The sequence below is a fragment of the Syngnathus scovelli genome, chromosome 1 (assembly GCF_024217435.2).
Source record: "Syngnathus scovelli strain Florida chromosome 1, RoL_Ssco_1.2, whole genome shotgun sequence".
Classification (NCBI taxonomy): Eukaryota; Metazoa; Chordata; class Actinopteri; order Syngnathiformes; family Syngnathidae; genus Syngnathus; species Syngnathus scovelli.
The window spans coordinates 24,844,354-24,864,925 of record NC_090847.1 but is presented as its reverse complement, the minus strand read 5'-3'; the positions used below and the strand labels follow the sequence as shown (position 1 = coordinate 24,864,925).

Below are 20,572 nucleotides of genomic sequence, written 5' to 3'. Positions count from 1 at the left end.
ATTTTTGAATGGCTTTTCTTTGTCTCTTTTTCTGACTCAACCAAAGGATTTATTTAGCCAGTCACGTTTAATACCATATGTTGTTATAGACTGCTCTTCGTGGATGGTGTTTCTCTGTCGGCAAATGACCTCGCTTGTCTTTTACCGAGCACCGTAGCGCTTTGCTTTTACGACGCATGCGCGTTTTCGACACTACAGAAGGCAAGCTGTGACGCGATGAGAGTCACGAGTACAAATAAATTGAAGTTTTAAAAGCGTCAACAAAAGGACGTGGCGAACTAAACTCCGGCAAGTTGCTGGCGATCCGTCAGAAAAGCAATGGACCCGCTTCAGTGGTAAGACACAACTGAATCTGAGAAACAGATGAAGAAAGCATCTGAAATTTTAGCCATTGTTAGCATACTGACCAGTCGCACAGGTGGATTAGTTTCTGCAGGGACTTGAACAAATCCTAACACGGACCGAGACAGCAAATGATTAATTAAAAAAAAAAGATATTGTTGTATTATATTCTTGTATTTAGCCTGGTGTTGTCTTCCGATTTGCTCAAAGGAAGGATTTAACATTTAATAACACGTTTTGTTATTGTAGTCCGGAGTCACGATGTTTATTTCATAATTTCTGCAATAGCAAAGTGAAAACAACAATCAAATTATAAAATAAAAATACAGTGAATCCAATGTCCCCAAGCGTTTGAGTTGAGTATTTCTTGAAAAAGTTATTTTTATGATTATTCACTACTCTGCTTTCTGTTTTATACATCAAGTGACATTTGACAGACTCGTATTGTCAAAAATGATTAAAACGTTGTGAAAACAAATGTTAAATGCAAAGACAAGTTAATTAATGAGCCAATTGTCCTCATCATTTGTGGAGAATAATAACACAGTTTGTCATTGCAGTCCGAATGTAGAGGCGGAAGAAACCAGATGTGGTCATGACAACGGTGAAGTTTCCAACAACAACAGTCGCGGCAAGGTGACGTTACCTCCGCGTCACACCTACGGTCTGTCTATTTGTGTCTATACGTCTTGTCACGTGACTGTGTGTGCAGACGGTGAGTCCAGGTCCGGGGGAACATCCTCTCCAGTATAACTACACATTCTGGTACAGCCGAAGATCGCCGAGTCGTCCCGCGAGCACGCAGAATTACGAGCAAAACATTAGACGGATTGGCACTGTGGCATCGGTACACACACACACACACACACACACTCAAACGCGCTCGCCTCTCTGGATTTCCAGTGTTCAAAAGTTTGTGTGTCCAGGTGGAGCAGTTCTGGAAGTTCTACAGTCATCTGGTGCATCCAGGAGACTTGAGTGGACCCAGCGACTTCCACTTGTTCAAGGAGGGCATCAAACCGATGTGGGAGGTAAGGAGGCTGACGTGATGATAATGGAAGGCAAAGACTGACCTCACAGTCTTTGTCTTCCTTTCAGGACGAGTGCAACCGCAGCGGGGGCAAGTGGATCATTCGGCTGCGGAAAGGGCTCGCAAGCCGATTCTGGGAGAACATGATTCTCGCCATGGTGGGGGAGCAGTTCATGGTGGGGGAGGAAATTTGCGGCGCCGTCGTATCGATACGCTTCCAGGTATGAAAATATGATTGGAATTCTGCCTTCGTCTAATTGCAGTTCATGTGATTAGAGGACGTGGATGTTTTAGATGATTAACACCCATTTCATTATCAAATTAGTCGACAACAATTTTGAGCATCAATCGTTTGTCACGACCTCATTGCAATTCGTATTGTTCTAATCATCACAATTTCAGCTTTGTTTTCCTCCAAATGTGGAGAATTTTTGTTTGGGTGGTATGTTGTGAATTTAAAAAAATATATATAAAATTTGTCTTGTGGCTCAATATTGGTATTTAGATTAATTTATTAATTCGATTAAATTGATTAATTAATTGGTTAATTTGCACAGTGGCAGAAGAGTCCGTCCAAGCGAGTGCCACATGCGAAATGAAACGTTTGTGTGTGTGTCAGGAGGACTTCCTTTCAATCTGGAACAGGACGTCCAGCGATCAAACCACAACCTCCAGAATCCGAGACACTTTGAGACGGGTTCTCAACCTTCCCGCCAGCACCATCATGGAGTACAAGACCCACAATGACAGCCTCAGGTATGAACGCAAGCACAAACACTCTTTGATTGACTAATTGGTATCGTAACAGTCAAACTGGATCATTGTAACTTCAGCAAGGCATACAAGGACAACAATTGTCATATTCTAAAATTTTGCCAGATCGGTTATGTGGAAATTGTTGAGATTTGAACTTCACATTGTGCTTTGTTGTAGGGACAACTCCAGCTTCAGAAACATGAAGATGTCCCACTGACGCTTGGGAGTGGAATGTTTGTCGTTACGTCCTTGTATTGAGTTCTTCGAGGTTACCTTGCAGCGGATTATGTTTTTTGTGTTTGAGTGTTGGCACAGGGTACCGATTAAACCCAGTGGAAGTCATTGAACTGGTTGCTGTCTTTTTTTTTTTTTTTGCCTTTCACTTTTGACTCTGTAAATGAGAACAGCGCTTATCTGACGCTCTTCCAGACCTTGGCTAATCCCATCTCTATTCTTGGCTGCAGACCAGCTGCGACAGTAGAACTAATCCAGATCTGGATTATTAGATTGGCTCTCAATGGCAAAGCACCACACTCAGTGAAATTTGGTTCCAGAATTAAACTAATAATCTCAAATTGACTTCTTATCTGCTGTATCAGATTCCCAACCACTTTGCACCAGGTGTGCTTTGGGAAATGATTCACTTACACATCCCAAAATGTTATATTTTCTACAAAGTGGTGCCTCGTCGAGCCATCCCTGTATATAGACAATTTAACGCACTTCCACTAGAGGGCAGCAAAGACACAATCGGTCTATCCGCGCACAACGGAGACTTGCATGGTGGCCATCAAAGCCAGAGGTGTGAAAAGATTGTGGCACAATCTGTACAGATATTTAAAGAAAAAACACTGTACGATGTGGTTCAACTCAGTCAAAAGTTTGATTATATTGCTAGGTTTTTTTTTTTTTTTACATTTTGTCAAAGAGTTAACTATACTTCCCATAGTTTTTCGAATAGTTTGAACTAAACAAGTAACAAAGAAAGCTAAATTAGTTCATGCTAACTCATTTCATCCCAAATCATTAATCATCTAATAGTTTTGCTTTTCTGGCCTCTGTTGGAGTAGCTCACCTTGCACTCACGCCCGTGCGCGCACACACACACACACACACACACACACACACACACACACACACACACACCGCCATCAAGCTCTCATTAGATGTCACTTGAAGGCAAACGAGATTAAAGTCAAAGCCTCTTTCTCGCGCTGGCCGGCTCCTTGCACCTGACTCAGCGTCAGTTTGCTGGCTTTTCTGTGGGCAAATGAAGCTCGGAGACAAAAGTAAGTCACGCTTCCTTGACTTCATTTACTCATCGCTGAGAATTTTTTTTTTTTTTGTAAAATGTCAAGTGCATTTGATAAATGGAGATCATTAGCGCTGGTTCAATTACATTAATTTTGTGAAATCAGATGTTGAATATTACGTATTTTATTTTTGTCTTCAGTAGAATCCAATTGATGGATCACAGATTGGACTCTGATATCCACTAGAAGATGTCTCTTTTAGCTATGATGCCCTCGTTTTGTAAATTTTCATGGCAGCAAGAGCTAGTTGAATCCTTTTAATGTAGTTGTGCAGGAATTTGTAGGAAACTACTTTTGCCACATCGTTTTGACGGTCAGTGTTGAGTGTGACATTTGCTGCTTGCTTGACTGCCCTGGTGAGGTGTTTAATCCTGTAAAGATGCCAAGTAAAAATATCCCTGAAACCTGGATTAGGCACGTGCACGCACGCACGTGCACACACATGGACACCCCCCCCTTCTTTTGTGTTAAACTGGGTCTTTGGGGTTCTGCCTTCCAGAGTGAGGATGCTGCTGCCCAGGTGGTTGCTGGGTCTGTGTTTGTGGTGGCTGAGTGTTGCAGAAGTATGGACCGCTACCTTCAAGTTGGCACTCATTGGTCCCTGGTCCTGCGATCCGATGTTCTCCAGGGCAATGCCGACAGCGGCGGCCAACTTGGCGCTCTCAAGGTTACGAGTTGACCGCAGCTTAAGCCGAGGCTATTGGTATGATGTCAAACTGTTGGATGAGGAATGTTCCACTTCTAAAGGTGTGTAAAATTGGGGGGGTGGTTGTATTGTACAAAAGTTAACATACGAGCAGAAATGTTGACACGCTGCTGGCTGTGATTTGGAAGCTTTAATAGAACTCGGTGACATGGAAGGTTACGGTCACGCCTACGTGGGACTTTTTAATCCTGCCCTATGCCACGCTGCCTCTTTATTGGCTCAACACTGGGAGGCGGGGCTTGCGTCGCCCAGCTGCCTGGATGCCGACTGGCCTAACCTGCCACCCATCCCTCGCCCCAGCGCGGTCCTGTTCGCTGTGCTCCGGTTCTTCCACTGGGCGCACGTTGGCGTCATCTCGGGTTAGGAATATTTTTTTATAATTTGTCACGAATCTTGAAAGTTCCCTCACCGACCGGCTTGTCTTCTGTTCCCTTCTCAGCTCCGGCCGACATTTGGAGGAGCACCGGAGAAGGAGTTGCCGCCTCACTCAGGGCTCTCGGCCTCCCGGTGGGCCCCGTTGTCACCATGGAAACTAACGCCAAGGAGGGTGCTCGGGATGCACTTCAAGCAATCCAAAATGCGGACAAGGTCAAAGGTAAGCATAGCTTTTTCCTGTGGCTAAGGAAGGCTCAGGTGTGGTTTTTTTCTCACGCCACTTAAACATCTTTGACTTTGTTGGGGGACACCTTGGAGCTTCAAACAAAAAGTTTTCTATCTGACAGCAGCATCCCTTTTTTTTAATTATTTTTTTATCAGTTGTGATCTTGTGCATGACGTCTGTCCTCATTGGTGGGGAGGATCAGCGAAAGCTCCTCTTGGCCGCTCTGGACATGGGCATGGTGTCTGCCGGCTACGTCTTTATTCCATACGACGCCCTGTTGTACGCGCTGCCCTACCAGGTATCGGATCAGCACGAGAAATCAAACCTTTATTAGAATGACTCCAAACTTATGGTTGACATAATTATTTCTGCAACAATTAATGGTATTTAAGCGCTGACTGCATTATTTTGCTCCCTCATTGAAGGACACAACCTTCCCCCAGCTGACCAACAGCACCCAACTTCGTCATGCCTACAGCGCCGTTCTGACTGTCACCATGGCGTCGGATCAGAATTTCTACGAAGCATTTCGCCAGGCCCAAATGAACAGAGAGATCCGATCGGCCGTGGCAGCTACGGAGGTACCGAAATGATCAGTGCGAATATCCCTCGATAAATGTTAACTCTGACACGGTATTCTTTTTTTTCAACAGGTGTCTCCGCTTTTCGGAACCATCTTCAACATGGTTTACTTCGTGGCCAAGGCCGTGGAGGAACGTCGTCAGGCGGGCGGCGGGCGATGGGTGACGGGCGGTCAGTTGGTCCGCTCGGACGGAGGATTCGACTTTCAGGGATTCAACCAGGTCGGTGCTTGGTCCAAATCCACGTCGTTCCCAGTTCATAACACGCCGCTTGGGGCGCCGCCAGGTGTTGTACGGCGGCAGCGACGGCCTCGGGATGCAGGCGGGCTACGTGGTGCTGGACTGCAACGGCGACAAACTTATGCCCACGCACACGCTCGCTCCAACGTCCACCATCGGGCCGGTTGGAACTCTCTTGCCGCTGAGGCGCTCCTTCAGCTTCCCGGGAGGGAGACCGCCCAGCGCCAGCTTCTGTTGGTTCGATCCTGATGAGGCTTGCAAAGGTGCGCTAAAGACAAATGCGCCCACCAAATTTTTTTTGTTTTGTGTACGTCGTGCGATTTCATTTTTGTCCGTAGACACGGACGCTGTGACGGGATTCTTTCTCCTAATCGTCTGCGTTCTGCTTGGAGCCATTTTCTTTTGGTTCAGGTAAGGACTCATACTTTGAGTATTTGTAAAAAAAAAATAAACACTTCTAGGTTGTAATTATAGAACAATCAAATAAAAAAAACATCAAGTATGACACTTGCACAGGAAATGGAGGGGAGCAGAGAACACCTCCAAACTCATTCTGACGCTGGATGACATAGTCTTCATCGACACTCAAGTCAGCAGAAAGGTTTGAAGAGATTTTCATAAGTTCTAGTTCAGTCGAGTGGGGGAACTCATCTTGTGTCACGATTCCGTAGAAGCTAAACGACGAATCGATCATGAGGAGTCTTCTGGAAATCAAAACGCCGTTCCGCTCCATCGCCAGAAGTTACATACTGACCACACCCGAGAGCTCCAATATCGGAATCCTGGAGGTACGCTGGGGCTTTGCCCGGAAGCGTCCGCTCGCATTTACTTCCTAGTTCTGCGCTTCTCTCAGGGAGACTGGGTTTGGCTCAAGAAGTTCCCGGTGACGGGGACCACGACAGCTGTCAGTCAACGCACACAGAGGCTTTTCAGCCAGGTATGCAAGCGATGTGTGGCAGGACTCTGCCAGGTTTCTGAATTTCTGTGTTTCCAGTTAAGGGACATGAGACACGAAAACCTGAATCTCTACTTGGGCCTCTTTGTGGACTCGGGAATCTTTGCCATCGTGGTGGAGCACTGTCCTCGCGGCAGCCTGGCGGACCTTTTAGCCGACGGTGACATGAGGTTGGATTGGATGTTCAAGTCGTCCCTCCTGATGGACCTCATCAAGGTGACAACACGAAGTCAAGTTCAATGGGAACCGCAGCTGATCGGAATCGTCTGCTGTGTTTCAGGGGATGAAGCATCTTCATCTGCGGGGTTTAAGTCACGGACGTCTCAAATCCACAAACTGTCTGGTTGACGGGCGTTTTGTGTTGAAGATCACGGATTACGGAATTCCCATGATCCTTCACTCGGAGAGCCTCAACACTGTTGAAGAACCGCAGGGTGAGGACGATGAGCGTCCGTCTTCTTACCTGCTTCGCTTTTTCCATCTTTCATCTTCTAGCCTGATTCCTAAAATCGTTTTTTTTTTTTTTGCAGAACTGTTGTGGACGGCACCTGAGCTTCTGAGGTGTCCCGTCAGAGGAGGCACCATGGCCGGGGACGTGTTCAGCTTCTCCATCATCATACAAGAAGTGATATCGCGAACTCCCCCCTACGCCATGATGGACATGCCTGCTCTAGGTGAGAACGTCCTCCCGTGTGCGTGTGTCACCGCTGACTCAGATCGCTCGTCTTCCGCCAGACATCGTGGAGCGGTTGAAGCAACCGCCGCCTCTCTGCCGGCCCGTCATTTCTGTGGACGAAGCGCCGGCCGAATGTCTCACGCTGATGAACGAATGTTGGAACGAAGACCCAGCCAAGAGGCCGAACTTTGATGAGATCTTCAAGCAGGTGAAGCGATCCCACCGTGCTCTTTTGTTGAACCGGCCAATCAGATCTTGAAAATTTGAAGTCCGCTTCTTAGTTTTCATGTTGTCGCAGTTTCGGGGCATCAACAGAGGGAAGAAAGCGAACATCATTGACTCCATGCTTCGGATGCTGGAGCAATACAGTTCCAACCTGGAAGATCTGATCCGAGAAAGAACCGATGAACTGGAGGTGGAGAGAAACAAGACGGATAAGCTAGTGGGACAACTGCTGCCCAAGTGAGACATCCATTGTTGAGCGCGGAAATGGCGGATTTTTTTACTCCAACAAGCGTTTCAGGTCGGTGGCTCAGTCTCTGAAGAAAGGGAAGCCGGTTCGACCGGAGCATTACTCGGACTGCACTCTCTACTTCAGCGACATCGTCGGATTCACGACCATCTCGGCTCTCAGCGAACCCATCGAGGTGCAAGCCGTTACCGTGTGCGACTACTTGGCACATATTAAAAACATCATTGATCGTTTAGGTGGTGGACCTGCTCAATGACCTCTATACCATGTTTGATGCCATCATCGCGTCTCATGATGTCTACAAGGTAGGACTCATCTTCAGCAAGGAGGAGTTGAAAAACGAAATATTTCTGCTTTACATCAGCAGATTTTTGGTCTTGTCTGTGTTCAGGTGGAAACGATCGGCGACGCCTACATGGTGGCGTCCGGCGTTCCCAACCGGAATGGCAATCAACACGCAGCCGAGGTGTCCAACATGTCGCTGGACATCTTGCACTCCATCGGAACGTTTAAGATCAAGCACATGCCTGAGATTAAAGTCAAGATAAGAATTGGACTCCACTCCGGTAAGAAAAAAAAGTGTGTGTGTGTGTGTGTGTGTGTGTGTGAGACAATTCACATCATTTATTAGTCTGAAACTGTACATCATTCAGTTTAAAAAAAGACTTTGCATTTTGTATACTTCACATGTATGCCAGATGTACCTTTTACATTTTGTATTTTATTTAATTAAATGTCAAGAATTAAACAAATAAAACGTGTCCTTAGGTCCAGTTGTGGCAGGCGTGGTGGGTCTCACCATGCCCAGGTACTGCCTGTTCGGCGATACTGTGACCACTGCTTCACAGATGGAAGCCTCCGGACTTCGTATGTGCAAAAATCCAATTTCTGGCAAAGGTTGTGTAGTGTGCCAAAGAAAACATAAGCAAAACATTGTTATTTTTTTTTCTGTTTGTTTTGCAGCATACAGAATCCACATCAGTCTGAGCACGGTCAAGGTCCTGACGAGCCTCAAACTGGGTTACCACATGGAAACCAGAAAAGCTCAGGTGCGCATTGTCTCTCGTCTGTTCGTTTAAAATCGGACTATGTTGGTTATCATACATACTCATTTTTTTTTTTTTTTTTTTTTTTAGAATAATCCTGTACAGTAAAATGTTTTCAAAAAAAGACTAAACAAAAACAACTTTAGTACACACCCGTGGTTAAAAATGCCTTTCTTTACAACTCACCTTCTCATCATCACCTGTCAATCAATCATGTCATAGAATAAAACTGCCTTTAAAAAATGCAATAGATCATATTGGGGGAAAAAAAGAAAATTTTCTTCAGATTATATGTCATCTAGCATCAGGATTTGTTTAGGATACACGTGTAACTACATAAAGCACCATACATTCTTTTTTTTAAAGAAGCACTTTATCTACAGTCCAATTGTGTTTTCTTAGGTGAAAGGTTCCGAGGACACATTTTGGCTCGTGGGACGTGACGGCTTCAGTAAACCTCTGCCTGTTCCTCCGGACCTCCAGGGGGGGTAAGGATGGACACGTGACACTCTTTAGCAGTTGTTGAATGAGTTCACTGAAGTGACTGTGTGTGTTCCAGGGCCAGTAACCATGGAATCAGCCTCGATGAAATCCCAGTCGAGAGAAGACAGAAGTTTCTGGACCGACAGAAGAAAATAAAGAAATAGACATTGCCAATGGTTGCACACATTCGCGAGCTCGCGCGCACACACACATGCACACGCACACACACACACACACACACACACACACACACACACACACACACACACACACACACGCAGACACACGCACACACGCACACACACACACTACCTCTGAGTCTGCTTTTGAACAATTTAGTGTAAATAAAGCAAAATGTGTTTTTTTAAGGTGAAAAAAAATCAAACAAAATTTGTGTGGACATTGTACTTTTTGGAGTATACCTCAGGTGAAGGCTCAACCTTTCGGCCAAAGTTACCTTAACCCTATTTCAAAACCTAGTTTGAAACCCTAACACTAATTTTAAACCCTACTTCCATACCCTAACCCGTGTTTAAAACTCTAGTTTGAAACCAGTGACTTGCTGTGAGTTTCATGACTTGGGAGGCACTGACCCCCACTGGGGTCAAAGGTCACAGGTGTCAAGCTCTAGTCCTCGGGGCTGCATTCCAACATGTTTCCGAAGTTACCCTCGTTAAGCGCACCTGCGTGAAAAGTTTTTGGTCACTTTCAGGTTCTGCAGGAGCTAAAACTTTTCACGCAGGTGCACTTAACGAGTGAATCACACGGACACTCCATTAGGTACACCGCCATTTTCAAGTGTACCTAATAACAGGCCACTTTATTAGGGAAATCTCATGGTCAAAGGTCACAGGCGTCAAGCTCTAGTCCTCTGGGCCGCATTCCAACATGTTTTCAAGTTACCCTCGTTAAGCGCACCTGCGTGAAAAGTTTTTGGTCATTTTCACGTCTGCAGGAGCTAAAACTTTTCACGCAGGTGCACTTAACGAGGGAATCACACGGACACTCCATTAGGTACACCGCCATTTTCAAGTGTACCTAATAACAGGCCACTTTATTAGGGAAATATCATGGTCAAAGGTCACAGGTGTCAAGCTCTAGTCATCGGGGCCGCGTTCCAATATGTTTTCCAAGTGACCCTCGTTAAGTGCAGGTGCGCGAAAACTTTTAGCCACTTTCACGTTCAAAAGGAGCTAAAAGTTTTCACGCACCTGCACTTAACGAGGGAACTACACGGACACTCCATTAGGTACACCGCCATTTTCAAGTGTACCTAATAACAGGCCACTTTATTAGGGAAATATCATGGTCAAAGGTCACAGGTGTCAAGCTCTAGGACTCTGGGCCGTGTTCCAACATGTTTTCCAAGTGACCCTCGTTAAGTGCAGGTGCGTGAAAACTTTTAGCTTCTTTCACGTTCAAAAGGAGCTAAAAGTTTTCACGCACCTGCGCTTAACGAGGGAACCACACGGACACTCCATTAGGTACACTGCCATTTTCAAGTGTACCTAATAACAGGGCACTTTATTAGGGAAATATCATGGTCAAAGGTCCCAGGCGTCAAGCTCTAGTCCTTGGGGCCGCGTTCCAACATGTTTTCCAAGTGACCCTCGTTAAGCGCAGGTGCGTGAAAACTTTTAGCTTCTTTCACGTTCAAAAGGAGCTAAAAGTTTTCACGCACCTGCACTTAACGAGGGAACTACACGGACACTCCATTAGGTACACCGCCATTTTCAAGTGTACCTAATAACAGGCCACTTTATTAGGGAAATATCATGGTCAAAGGTCACAGGTGTCAAGCTCTAGGACTCTGGGCCGTGTTCCAACATGTTTTCCAAGTGACCCTCGTTAAGTGCAGGTGCGTGAAAACTTTTAGCTTCTTTCACGTTCAAAAGGAGCTAAAAGTTTTCACGCACCTGCGTTTAACGAGGGAACCACACGGACACTCCATTAGGTACACCGCCATTTTCAAGTGTACCTAATAACAGGCCACTTTATTAGGGAAATATCATGGTCAAAGTGAAAAGTGCCACATCCGCCTTCATCCCCACTTTCTAATTGGCTGGTTGATCTGTGACATCACTTGGACACTTCATTAGGTACACCGCCATTTTCAGCTGTACCTAATAACAGGCCAGTTCATTAGGGAAAAATCATGGCCAATGCTTAACTGAAAGTGAAAAGTGCCACACCCGCCCTCACCCCCGCTTTCTGATTGGCTGTTTGATCTGTGACGTCATTCGGACACTCTATTAGGTACATCGCTATTTTCAGGTTCGTTCGCGAAGATTCACGAGTGAGTGACAGACAGCGTTGTTGCTATGCCAGCCGACACGTTATGCCGACATTGATGTTTTAATTTTGTATTTGTTGGATTGTAATTGATGGTGTTATTATACCGAATGTGTTTGTGTTTGAATAAAAGGGAGAAAAAAAAATCCGTTATGCCGACATTTGTTATTTTGGGGGACACCAACAACGTAAAGCACATACATATTGTCATATAAAGCAGTTAACCAAATGTCTGATTTTTATGTTTTGATTGGCGAATATAAAAACAAGGAATAAAACACCAAACAAGTTTTAACATAAATGTTTATTAAAATAATAATAATAATAATAAAAGTAAATTTCAAACCAGCAATCTAATGTGAAATTGCAGTAGATATATTGGATAACAATATTTAGGCATATATATGCATACACATTATTTAAAAACTACTATAAGTGTTATAAAATAAAGATTACCCAAAGAGAAGCATAATGTCCCCGTTTTTGCATAACGGCGCATCCCTTCATGCAATAAAGTTAGCCGTTAGCTTGGAGAAAACGTGCATAAAAGAAGTGGTGTTTCAGTAAGTGGTTCTTTCTTTCCTCGGCAAATCGTAAATCGACATTCTGGCTTACATAGTTCACGCCAGTAGGGAGACGCAACACGTTCACTGACTGATCCACTGATGCACGGGAAGGAAGGCAGTTCACCCATTGACTCGTTCGCGAACGGGAAAGTCAGGATTTGTTCCCTCACTGCTCCGTTCTCGCGATGAACTGGAAATGCAAATCACTGACTCGTTCACTCACAAATCCATTCAGTTGGTGAACGGGAAATGCAATTCACGACTCGTTCGTGAACGGGAAGTTACGTCATTTTCTTCTTCGTTTTGTTTTACAGCAAGGTGGCACCAGCTTCAATGCGCATTACCGACACCTACTGGTTAAAGTTATATGAACTGAAAAAAAACCCGAATGACTTTAGGAAGTGATTCGTTCACTTTTCTTCACTGAAAAGATCCGTTCTTTTGAACGGATCGTTCACTTACGAGCCAAAACTATCAGGCACCTAACAGTGTCACAAAAAAGGTTGGGGAACGCTGCTCTAGTGTTTCTTATTCATTATTTAATTTGAACTATTTTAATCAAAATCTCATATCAGCAGTTTTCACACATAAAAATACTCAAAACCTAGTTGCAAACCCTAACCCCGGTTTGAAACCCTAAAACTAATTTGAAAACCTAGTTCCAAACCCTAACACTAATTTGAAAGCCGAGCTCCAAATTCTAACCCTAGTTCAAAACCCTAACTGTAGTTTGAAACCCGAACTTCTCCAACACACCTGAATCTGCAGCTCATCTGTAAACCCTGTGGAAACGTAAAATGATGCCTCCCCCTGCCTGGCCTGGTTTAAAATCCCAATATGAAAGCACCATTTTGTTTTAGTGCAGTTCTCCGGGGAATTTACATTTGAAATTGAACAGAACGAGATTGTCTCAAACACGTGTGAACAAAACATTACAAACAACTTTATTTGCGTATACACTTAGATAGTTGTAAACATTCCTCATTAACATACAAAACCGTGTCGTCAATTGACATGTCAACATAAACAAAGACAATGACGGTGTACTAGCGGTGCTTACATGTAATCCTGAAATTGGCACTTTAAGGGATAGCAACCATAATTAGCACAAAAGAATGACATCGATGAAAAGGACGAGATCCATTTACAAAAGGTAGGTGTCGTTCGATGCAGTCGTTGCTACTGCCCTTCAAACTAATCCATATGCATCACTGACAAACACGTTTAAAAGTTCCCGATGGCCTTCTGGAGCTCTTCCCTGATGGCGTTGAGCTCAACTACGCCGTCATTCAGCACGTTGGCTGCCTCTTTGATACGCGCCACCACTTCCTTCTTGAAGGCTCTTTTCAAGTTCTTGTTGTCCCTGAAGTACTTGTCCATGCCGCCTTGAAGTCCTTGGAGTAGCTGTAAGATGGCGTCCGTCACATCCATGGCTCGCAAGACGGGCGAGTCCACCAAGCTGATCATCTGCACCGCCTTGCGCACCTCCCAGTCCTCAGAATAATGCTGCGTGCCGGAGCGGAGGAAAGGATGACCGCGCAGTTTGTACAAGCCGTGGTTGACAAAGTGAAGGATCTCGGCCAAGATACGAAAGTCCGACTCGTACTCCTGCAGCACCGCCTCCACCTGAAAACCGGCACATGACGCTAGATGGGAAGCGGCTGTAGATGGAGGACATGGAATAAATGCTTGAAGGTAGTCCCCGTTGCGCTTACCTTCTTGCGCTCCTGCATGTGGTTGACGTTATCCGAGATGGTGGCAGAGGCGGAAGTGATCCCTCCGGCGGTGGCCACACCCACCCCGACTGCCGTGACAATGAGCGAGGCGCCAAAGGTGAACGGGGCCAGGGCCAGGCCGGCGATGGCTGTCACGCCCCCGACGGCCGCCGTGGTGCTGCCCGTGATACCGGCCGCTTTGGCTTTCTGGTGGAAGGTGTTGAGGTGGTCGGCGAGGGCGTGGAGCTTCATCACGTGCTGCCAGAAGATCTCGGCGCGTTCTGTGAAAATCTTGTTGAACACGCGCAGGCCTCGGTTCACCTTGTCGGCCAAAACGGTGAAGGACCTGCCGGAGGAGAAGATTTGTGAGCTGCCGAGTCGCGGAGATGTCCAGGCCGCCGGTGGGAGCGTTTTGAAGCGCCTACTGGGATTCGTCAGGCTGTTTGGTGTCTTCGTCCGACGGCACCTCATCCCACTCTGGAAGAGAACAGATGGAAGGTGGGTGGGGGGTAAACTAACCCAAAAAAAAAAAAAAAAACGAGCAGATGTTTTGTGGGAAGGGTCTGCGTTTTGGAACTCACTTTTTACCGTGTGCCACCACTCCATCAAGCTGTCCGTGTCCTGAGACAAAAGAAATACGGTGAGACAACCACATGGCCACGTATGAGACAAAAAAAAAAAATCAGCAACACGCTGACCCCGTCGCCTTCGCCCTCGCCGTCCTCCAGTCCCGCCGCCATGCGCTCATCCTTCTGTGCCGCCAACCACTCGGCCTGGACCAAAATGAACAGAAAGAAAGTTGGTCATCGAACATACGCTGCGCAATAAAATTCACTTTGCTCAGCGATCAATCATAACTCGGCTGCAATGTAATTGCCGCGTGACAGACGATTGGCGCTATGTTGCCCTGCCAGTTGGCAGAGAAGGAAAACAAATACCGATTTCTTGCGTGTTTACATTCCACGCGCTGCACTTATATTTCTCCACGTTTTGAAATGGTGTCACCGGATGAGCGGCGCAACTGACCTGCGCTGCCTCCGACAGGTGGTTGACTGCCACATCCTCGACCGGGCCTTCCCACGCTTTGTTCTGCCAAGAGACACAATTAGAATCACACGTGATTGAAAACAACAAAAGCCTAAATTAGCCATCAGGTGGCTCACCTTTGCTTTGTGCTTTCGGAAGACTTTGTGCTTCCCCTTTTTCTGCTGTGGAAGAGTAAATTTAATAATAAATAAAAAAATAAAAATAAAATTGTCCATGTTACCCGTTTGTGAAGGCCCAGCTCATCCTGTCTGTAGTTGTAGTCCACGACGGGATCCCCGTGTTGTCTTCCGCTCAAGGAGACGTCGTCCTCATCTGTCCAGTTGCCCGCCTGCTGAGATGGAGAAAAAAAAAAATCAAAAAATGGATGACTTTGCTCGATAAACATCAAATCCAAATCGTACCCAGGACGCCTGCGCGACCAACGGCTCGCCCGATGCAGGTGAACTGTAGCTGGGCTTTGATTTACGCGGCAACGGGACCGGGGCCTTGAACTTCTTCTTTTTCTAAAAAAAAAAAAAGCAAAGACATCCTAACATGAAATCTCAGAAACAAAGACAACGGCGAGAAATCTTTCAAACGAGGCAACAAACCGCTGTGAAGTCATCCGTCGCATTCGGCGCTTCGTAATCCAGCTGCTCTGCTGGGAATCGGTTTTGTTTGGAAAGAAAGCCAGGCACTTCCTCCTTGTACAAAAAAAAAAAAAAAAGGACATTGCACTGTATTTCTGTCCAAAACAACAATGCAGCTAAAAAAACAATATCTACTACCTGGTTGTTGGAAGGCAGACTTTTTATTTCCTCCTCATCTTCAAAGTTGTGCTCCTGAGAGAACATTCACTTTATTTCAGCAACCGTCACAAATGAGAGTTCATGCTAGTGTACCTGCCACATGTCCGCGCCGCCAAAAAACGGATCTTCTCCGTCCTGGAGGATATCAAACCCACAAGGTTGTAGCTCTCGTGAAACACACACACACACACACACACACACGCACACACACACACACACGCACACACACACATTTCCATGGGTACCTTTGAGTCCTTGCGGGGGGTGTACCCATATGCGCCCTGGGGCTGCTCTTCCTGAGAACTGCTAAATCCTTTTTGAGGGCCAAACTTCATCTTGAGCTTCTTTTTGCCTTTCTGAAGGGAGACGGCACGTCAGCAACATGGATAAAGCTCGGGGAGGGGCTCACGGATCGAAAAGACGTACGCTGCCGGAGTAGGTGTCGGCCACGTCCAGCTGCGCTCGCGCCGCCTCATCTTCCTCACCTTTATCAAACATGGCTTCCTAGCAAAGCCGTTTGGGAATGTGAGCGCCGATGAGATAGCCAAAGCAGGTGTGTGCGAGCGTTACCTGAGAGTGCCATTTCAGAGTGTATTCTTTCGTGTTCATCCTTTTCTTCAGGTCGTCGCCATCGTCCTGTCGGGGAGAGGCAAAGAGGTGAGCGCAGGTGACGTGATCACGGTCGTGTGGATGCTTACCTTGCTCGGATGGTGCTGGACGAGGCTGGTTGACGCCCGCCTGAGCAGTAGGTTGACTTTTTTCTTCAGAGGCTTTTTCTTCCGAGTCAAAACAGTGACAGCGGTCACACTTGGAAATTGAAAAACAAGATAGCAGGACGGCTACAAGAAAACTTACTTTGCCCTCAGACCAACTTTGCTCTCCATCTTCTCTCTTGACTGGTAAGTTCATCTCGTAGAAATTGTCCTGAGAGTGACAACGGCGAAATCAAAGGACGCTCCTTGGAAGAGATGCGAGCTGATTGCCGCCGGCCGAGTACCTTTGAGGCCTTCCCCTGAGAGGGTAAAGTCCAGCTCCGGCCGTCCTTCACATCATCAGGTAGTTTGTCCTAGCGAGGAACATCTTTGTAAGCACGAGAACACAACTGATGTCTCAATTTGAGCAATTTGTTGTACCTTTGAGTTTCTTCTGGACAACAGCAAAAACTTCTTGTCCTTCCTCTGTCAAAGAATACCATGAGCTCTTCAGGAACTAATAAAGTCCTCTAGTACAGAAATCACCTTGACTTGCACTCCGGCGTCATCCTGAACGTCTCCTGTTGCTGCTTCCTCAAAGTCCATCTTGAGCTGAAAAGAGAAGCTCGGCTCGCTTACTTCCTTTTTACTTTTTGCTGGCGACAAACTCACCTTGAGGGATTCGCGGCGGAGTCGAAGTTTTCCGGACTGGGGAGACAAAAGGCAAACGTGGGCAGAGACGTGCAAAGCGACAAAAGCGCGCCAGCCGTCGGCTTACCGGTTTGAAGTCGGGGTGGAGTTGAGGACTGTCTTCTGGCCAGTCTTCTACGCACTTTTCCTGTTTGAGACATTGCAGCGTTGACAAAATAACTCAATCGCCCTTCCGATCGGAGCTCACCTGTCCAATCAGCAGGATGTCCTCAAAGACTTCAAAGTCCGCTTTCTTGCCCTACAAGACACACAAAGTCGATCAACTCGGATCGATATCTCGATCCAGCAGATCCTGACGAAGAACGAGCGAGGCACACCTGAGGCTCGCCTGTGGCACCGATGACCGAAACAGGGAGAGCTTTTGACGGTTTTGGAGGAGGCTTCGGTGGCCCGCTGAGTTCGGGCTCCGACTGAAAAAGATTAATCTCGGTCGAGGAAATGTCGCTGCGCCGACGGAGTCCAAGGCGCCTTACCACAAAGGCCGGCTTGGTGGACTTGTCCGGAACGGGGGGCTTCCCCAACTTGGGAGGTCTGGAACGAGGAAGCGGCTTTGGCGGGCGCCTGGTGAGCGTCATCTGTCAAGTCCAAGGGGACATTTAGAAAAAGGCAAGATAACGTCAACTTGCAATCGAGCAAAGGCTACGCACGTGCTTCGGCTCGGTCGGAGACGAGTCTGACGACACGCTCCGATTGCGGGCCTGACTGAAGGGGGTCGGCTGGAGGATTTTGTGTTTGCTTCCTTGAGGAGTGGTGAGCAGAACGTCATGTCCCGGATCGGAATACTTGGATAGGAGCGTCCCTTCCGAGAGGTCCGATTTGGCCAACCCGCCGTCGCCAAGCGTTGTGAAAAAGTTCTTGCCGCCGTCGGGCGTCGTTGCACCAAACTGCTCGCTCGTGCTGCCGCCGTCACGGAATAGCTCCTTCGCTATTGGGCTCGAGATGTTTGAAGAAGGGGAGAACACATCCAGATCAGAACCAGATAATCCGGAATAAGACAGTTTGTCTCCATTTGCCTGAAACAAATGTGATGCGGTGCTCGAGGCAGAATAAAACGGATTCTCCGCTGGAGAGACAAACAGATCCTCCGGCGTGTTGGGAGAAAGCCGAAAGGGATCCGGTAAGACACCGCGAGGCTTATCCGAGACTTTCCCCGATGAAAGTGCCTTGAGGTTAAAATCCTCCGAGGAATCTTGCAAAAGGTCCTGCAAGCTCTTTGACTGCAAGCTCTTGAAGAAGTTCTCAGGAGGGCTTTCCGCTGAGCTCGGGGTTACGTTGCGATGTTGCTCGTCAGCAGGCCCGCTTGACAAAAAGCTGTCCGACATATGGTTGAAGCTATTGTGGGTCAAGTCCTTCTGAGCTTCAGAAACGGTGACGCCATTTCCTTGCCAATCCAAAGGGGAACGTTGGAATTCAGGCAGAGGAACAAAGTCGCCATGGCCTCGCGCTTGCTGCCACGTTTTCTGTCTATCATCCTCGACTCCGTCGTACTTGTTCTCGGATTCCTAAGGTGACCACCGCAAAAAAAAAAAAAAACATGAGCCATTGCCAAGAAACTGATAAAGTAGGAATGCGGCTGGTCCATACCAAGTGATAGGAATAAAAGGGGTTAGTGCTGGCCACAGACTGTAAACAATAAAAAAAGAAACATGTTGAATTAGATCTGGTTGATTTTTCTTTTTCTTCCCCCCAACAGGTCAGAAGGGAGGTGGGGCAGGAACGTCACCTGAGGGTTCGACTGGTGTGCTCCATTCTGTAACAAACCAAATTTAACATTAACAGACGCGACAAACAAACTGGTTGTGCACATCACAAAGTGTGGGAAAGGTGAAAAGCAGAAAAAAAAGGGTGTGTTGCCATCGGGTGGAGACAGCAAACAATTTCGACCTCACCTGTGTCAGCTCATTGTCAGTGGTCACGTACGCTGCGGCATCCTATAAAAGCAGAGAAAAATTCAAGTCCCCCTAAATTCCCAGCGTTCAAACGCCATCATTGTAAAAGCTTCTCTCACTCGGTTGCTTCTCCAGCTATCCAACTCGCTGGATTCCAAGGATGCCGCTATGACTGTCTGAGGAGGACGGACGAGATCATTCAAGTCCTGCTATCACGGAAAACGCAACGATGGCAAAGGGATAAATACCTGCTGCTGATTGATGGATGAGCTTTGGGGGATTTTCTTAAGCATGTTTTGCAGCATCACAATACTCTGCAAGAACACATATTCACTTAACAAGTAAATCAATTGTAAACAAAAGGTGCAAAGCAAATCAGGTCATTTGGGATCATTTGACAGTTGTTGACTTCTTCTAAACGATACAACAGGCGGGCTCCCTCTAGCGTCAAGCAAAATAATGACACAATTACGTGTTCAAAATATGCATTTTACAGTGGCTTTAAATCGAGTAAAACTATTTTAAATTCAAGTACAGCCCTTTCAATCTTTTAGAAATTTGGTTTAAGAACATCATTTTACAAAACAAAAACATAACGTTCACTTGATCAGTTTATTTCTTATTAACTTTTGTCCATCTCGCTATGCCAGCTATTAATCGTGGCAATCTAACCTTTGCGTCCACCTGTAGCCATTCACACCACACAACAAATCAAAGCGAAACAAAATCATCATCACTTCAGTATTCATACTTTTTGTGAGATTTTTCTGATGTATAATGGATGCCTTGGCTCAACAATAGTTAGAAACTTCCAATTTACTAACTCTACTGCAGTATTTTCCATACAAAACAGAACACAGCTGCCCTATAAAGCCGCTGCACTTTATACAGTGTTCAAATCAATAGAAATTATTGTACTATTACGCTAATTTAGGTAGTCTGGAAAATACTAAGCACACAACAAATAAAAAGAGCAAAGTTAGTTGAAATAAGAATACAAGTTTAGTGACGCTTGGGGAGCGCCAGTTTAAAAGTTGATGTCACATGATGACAGTGCAAAACATCCGCTTTCGGTGGCGTTTTTTTTTTTTTTTCTGGTTACAACTACATCGATGAAAACAAAGAAAGAAATCCAAATAAGATTTACGGGTCGTCTTTGGATGATGTCCTCTCGACCGCCCTTCACTCCCTCCTCGGGCTCCTAATTTGAACAACATTGAAAGAGGCTCAAATTCGAATAAAAGTAAGCAGGGCAATCTTTGCCACGTTGTGCTCAACTTACCGCGCTCATCATGGCACTCATGTTGCCTTTTTGCTCGCTCTTTGCCGCTTTCTACGAGTGTTTGTGCTCATTACCATCCAGCATCTGAATGCACCTGTGTCAAGTCTCCATGTCAAGAGCGCAATATCCGCTACGTGACTTTCAGAGTAAGAGTCGAATCGAGGGGAGGGGGAACAAAAAGGATTCCTATCAGGCGCTAAAGTGCTCCTTAATTCATACAGATTTAGAACGTGACAGCATCAAATTGAGGCAGGTTTTTTTTTTTTTTTTTTACGTCTCCAGCTTCTGAGATTTGTTATTCTTGTCTCTGTCATGTATGCTGCACATTAATGTTTAGTAATGCTTATCCGGTTTGTGTCTGAGTAAGTAGATTGTTTAAGTACACTTGA

General features: G+C 46.2%; 3 protein-coding genes across 10 annotated transcripts; 2 read left to right on the top strand and 1 right to left on the bottom strand.

Annotated features, from left to right (window-relative positions):
• The first annotated feature begins 42 nt into the window (after positions 1-42).
• On the top strand, positions 43-2,470 carry LOC125993043 (eukaryotic translation initiation factor 4E type 2). Its single transcript, XM_049761876.2, has 7 exons — positions 43-335; positions 903-978; positions 1,055-1,189; positions 1,269-1,373; positions 1,441-1,593; positions 1,992-2,128; positions 2,306-2,470. The coding sequence occupies exons 1-7, from the start codon at positions 319-321 to the stop codon at positions 2,343-2,345; spliced, it is 663 nt and encodes a 220-aa protein (XP_049617833.1). The 5' UTR covers positions 43-318; the 3' UTR covers positions 2,346-2,470.
• Positions 2,471-3,235: 765 nt separating this feature from the next.
• Positions 3,236-10,263, top strand: LOC125992023 (retinal guanylyl cyclase 2-like). Its single transcript, XM_049760551.2, has 23 exons — positions 3,236-3,417; positions 3,941-4,188; positions 4,276-4,506; positions 4,587-4,742; positions 4,904-5,046; positions 5,174-5,329; positions 5,402-5,551; positions 5,616-5,980; positions 6,086-6,170; positions 6,241-6,357; positions 6,423-6,506; positions 6,564-6,740; positions 6,805-6,958; positions 7,055-7,198; positions 7,260-7,408; positions 7,499-7,662; positions 7,724-7,847; positions 7,909-7,977; positions 8,064-8,238; positions 8,441-8,539; positions 8,636-8,721; positions 9,121-9,206; positions 9,278-10,263. Exons 2-23 carry the CDS (start codon positions 3,948-3,950, stop codon positions 9,363-9,365), a joined length of 3,243 nt encoding a protein of 1,080 aa, XP_049616508.1. The 5' UTR covers positions 3,236-3,417; positions 3,941-3,947; the 3' UTR covers positions 9,366-10,263.
• Positions 10,264-12,980: 2,717 nt separating this feature from the next.
• Positions 12,981-20,329, bottom strand: LOC125991927 (uncharacterized). 8 transcript variants are annotated; one of them, XM_049760354.2, is made up of 34 exons: positions 20,184-20,329; positions 20,049-20,102; positions 19,150-19,215; positions 19,021-19,077; positions 18,902-18,943; positions 18,736-18,762; positions 18,597-18,635; positions 17,838-18,514; positions 17,660-17,747; positions 17,486-17,587; positions 17,330-17,422; positions 17,200-17,250; positions 17,080-17,139; positions 16,974-17,009; positions 16,848-16,913; positions 16,743-16,787; positions 16,607-16,675; positions 16,465-16,533; positions 16,308-16,385; positions 16,180-16,245; positions 16,036-16,113; positions 15,855-15,965; positions 15,703-15,744; positions 15,589-15,642; positions 15,412-15,504; positions 15,223-15,324; positions 15,042-15,152; positions 14,938-14,982; positions 14,801-14,863; positions 14,473-14,547; positions 14,356-14,395; positions 14,200-14,251; positions 13,775-14,120; positions 12,981-13,685 (listed from the first exon to the last, which is right to left on the bottom strand). In XM_049760354.2, exons 1-34 carry the CDS (start codon positions 20,202-20,204, stop codon positions 13,284-13,286), a joined length of 3,420 nt encoding a protein of 1,139 aa, XP_049616311.1. In that variant the 5' UTR covers positions 20,205-20,329; the 3' UTR covers positions 12,981-13,283. The 8 variants fall into 8 exon arrangements, with proteins under 8 accessions (XP_049616311.1, XP_049616261.1, XP_049616281.1 ...); XM_049760304.2 differs by having other exon boundaries at positions 17,660-18,514; XM_049760324.2 differs by having other exon boundaries at positions 14,938-14,979; positions 17,660-18,514.
• Positions 20,330-20,572: the final 243 nt, after the last annotated feature.

Bases quoted from the DNA above. Each gene is read 5' to 3' on its own strand.
- LOC125993043 (XM_049761876.2), top strand. The intron at 979-1,054 runs GTGACGTTACCT...CTGTGTGTGCAG, and splicing joins ACAACAACAGTCGCGGCAAG to ACGGTGAGTCCAGGTCCGGG. The intron at 1,374-1,440 runs GTAAGGAGGCTG...TCTTCCTTTCAG, and splicing joins GCATCAAACCGATGTGGGAG to GACGAGTGCAACCGCAGCGG.
- LOC125992023 (XM_049760551.2), top strand. From the start codon at position 3,948: ATGCTGCTGCCCAGGTGGTTGCTGGGTCTGTGTTTGTGGTGGCTGAGT. The intron at 6,959-7,054 runs GTGAGGACGATG...TTTTTTTTGCAG, and splicing joins CACTGTTGAAGAACCGCAGG to AACTGTTGTGGACGGCACCT. The intron at 8,722-9,120 runs GTGCGCATTGTC...GTGTTTTCTTAG, and splicing joins TGGAAACCAGAAAAGCTCAG to GTGAAAGGTTCCGAGGACAC.
- LOC125991927 (XM_049760304.2), bottom strand. From the start codon at position 20,204: ATGAGTGCCATGATGAGCGCG. The intron at 19,216-20,048 runs GTAAATCTTATT...GTGTTCTTGCAG, and splicing joins ACATCATCCAAAGACGACCC to AGTATTGTGATGCTGCAAAA. The intron at 14,252-14,355 runs GTGAGTTCCAAA...GTTCTCTTCCAG, and splicing joins GTGGTGGCACACGGTAAAAA to AGTGGGATGAGGTGCCGTCG.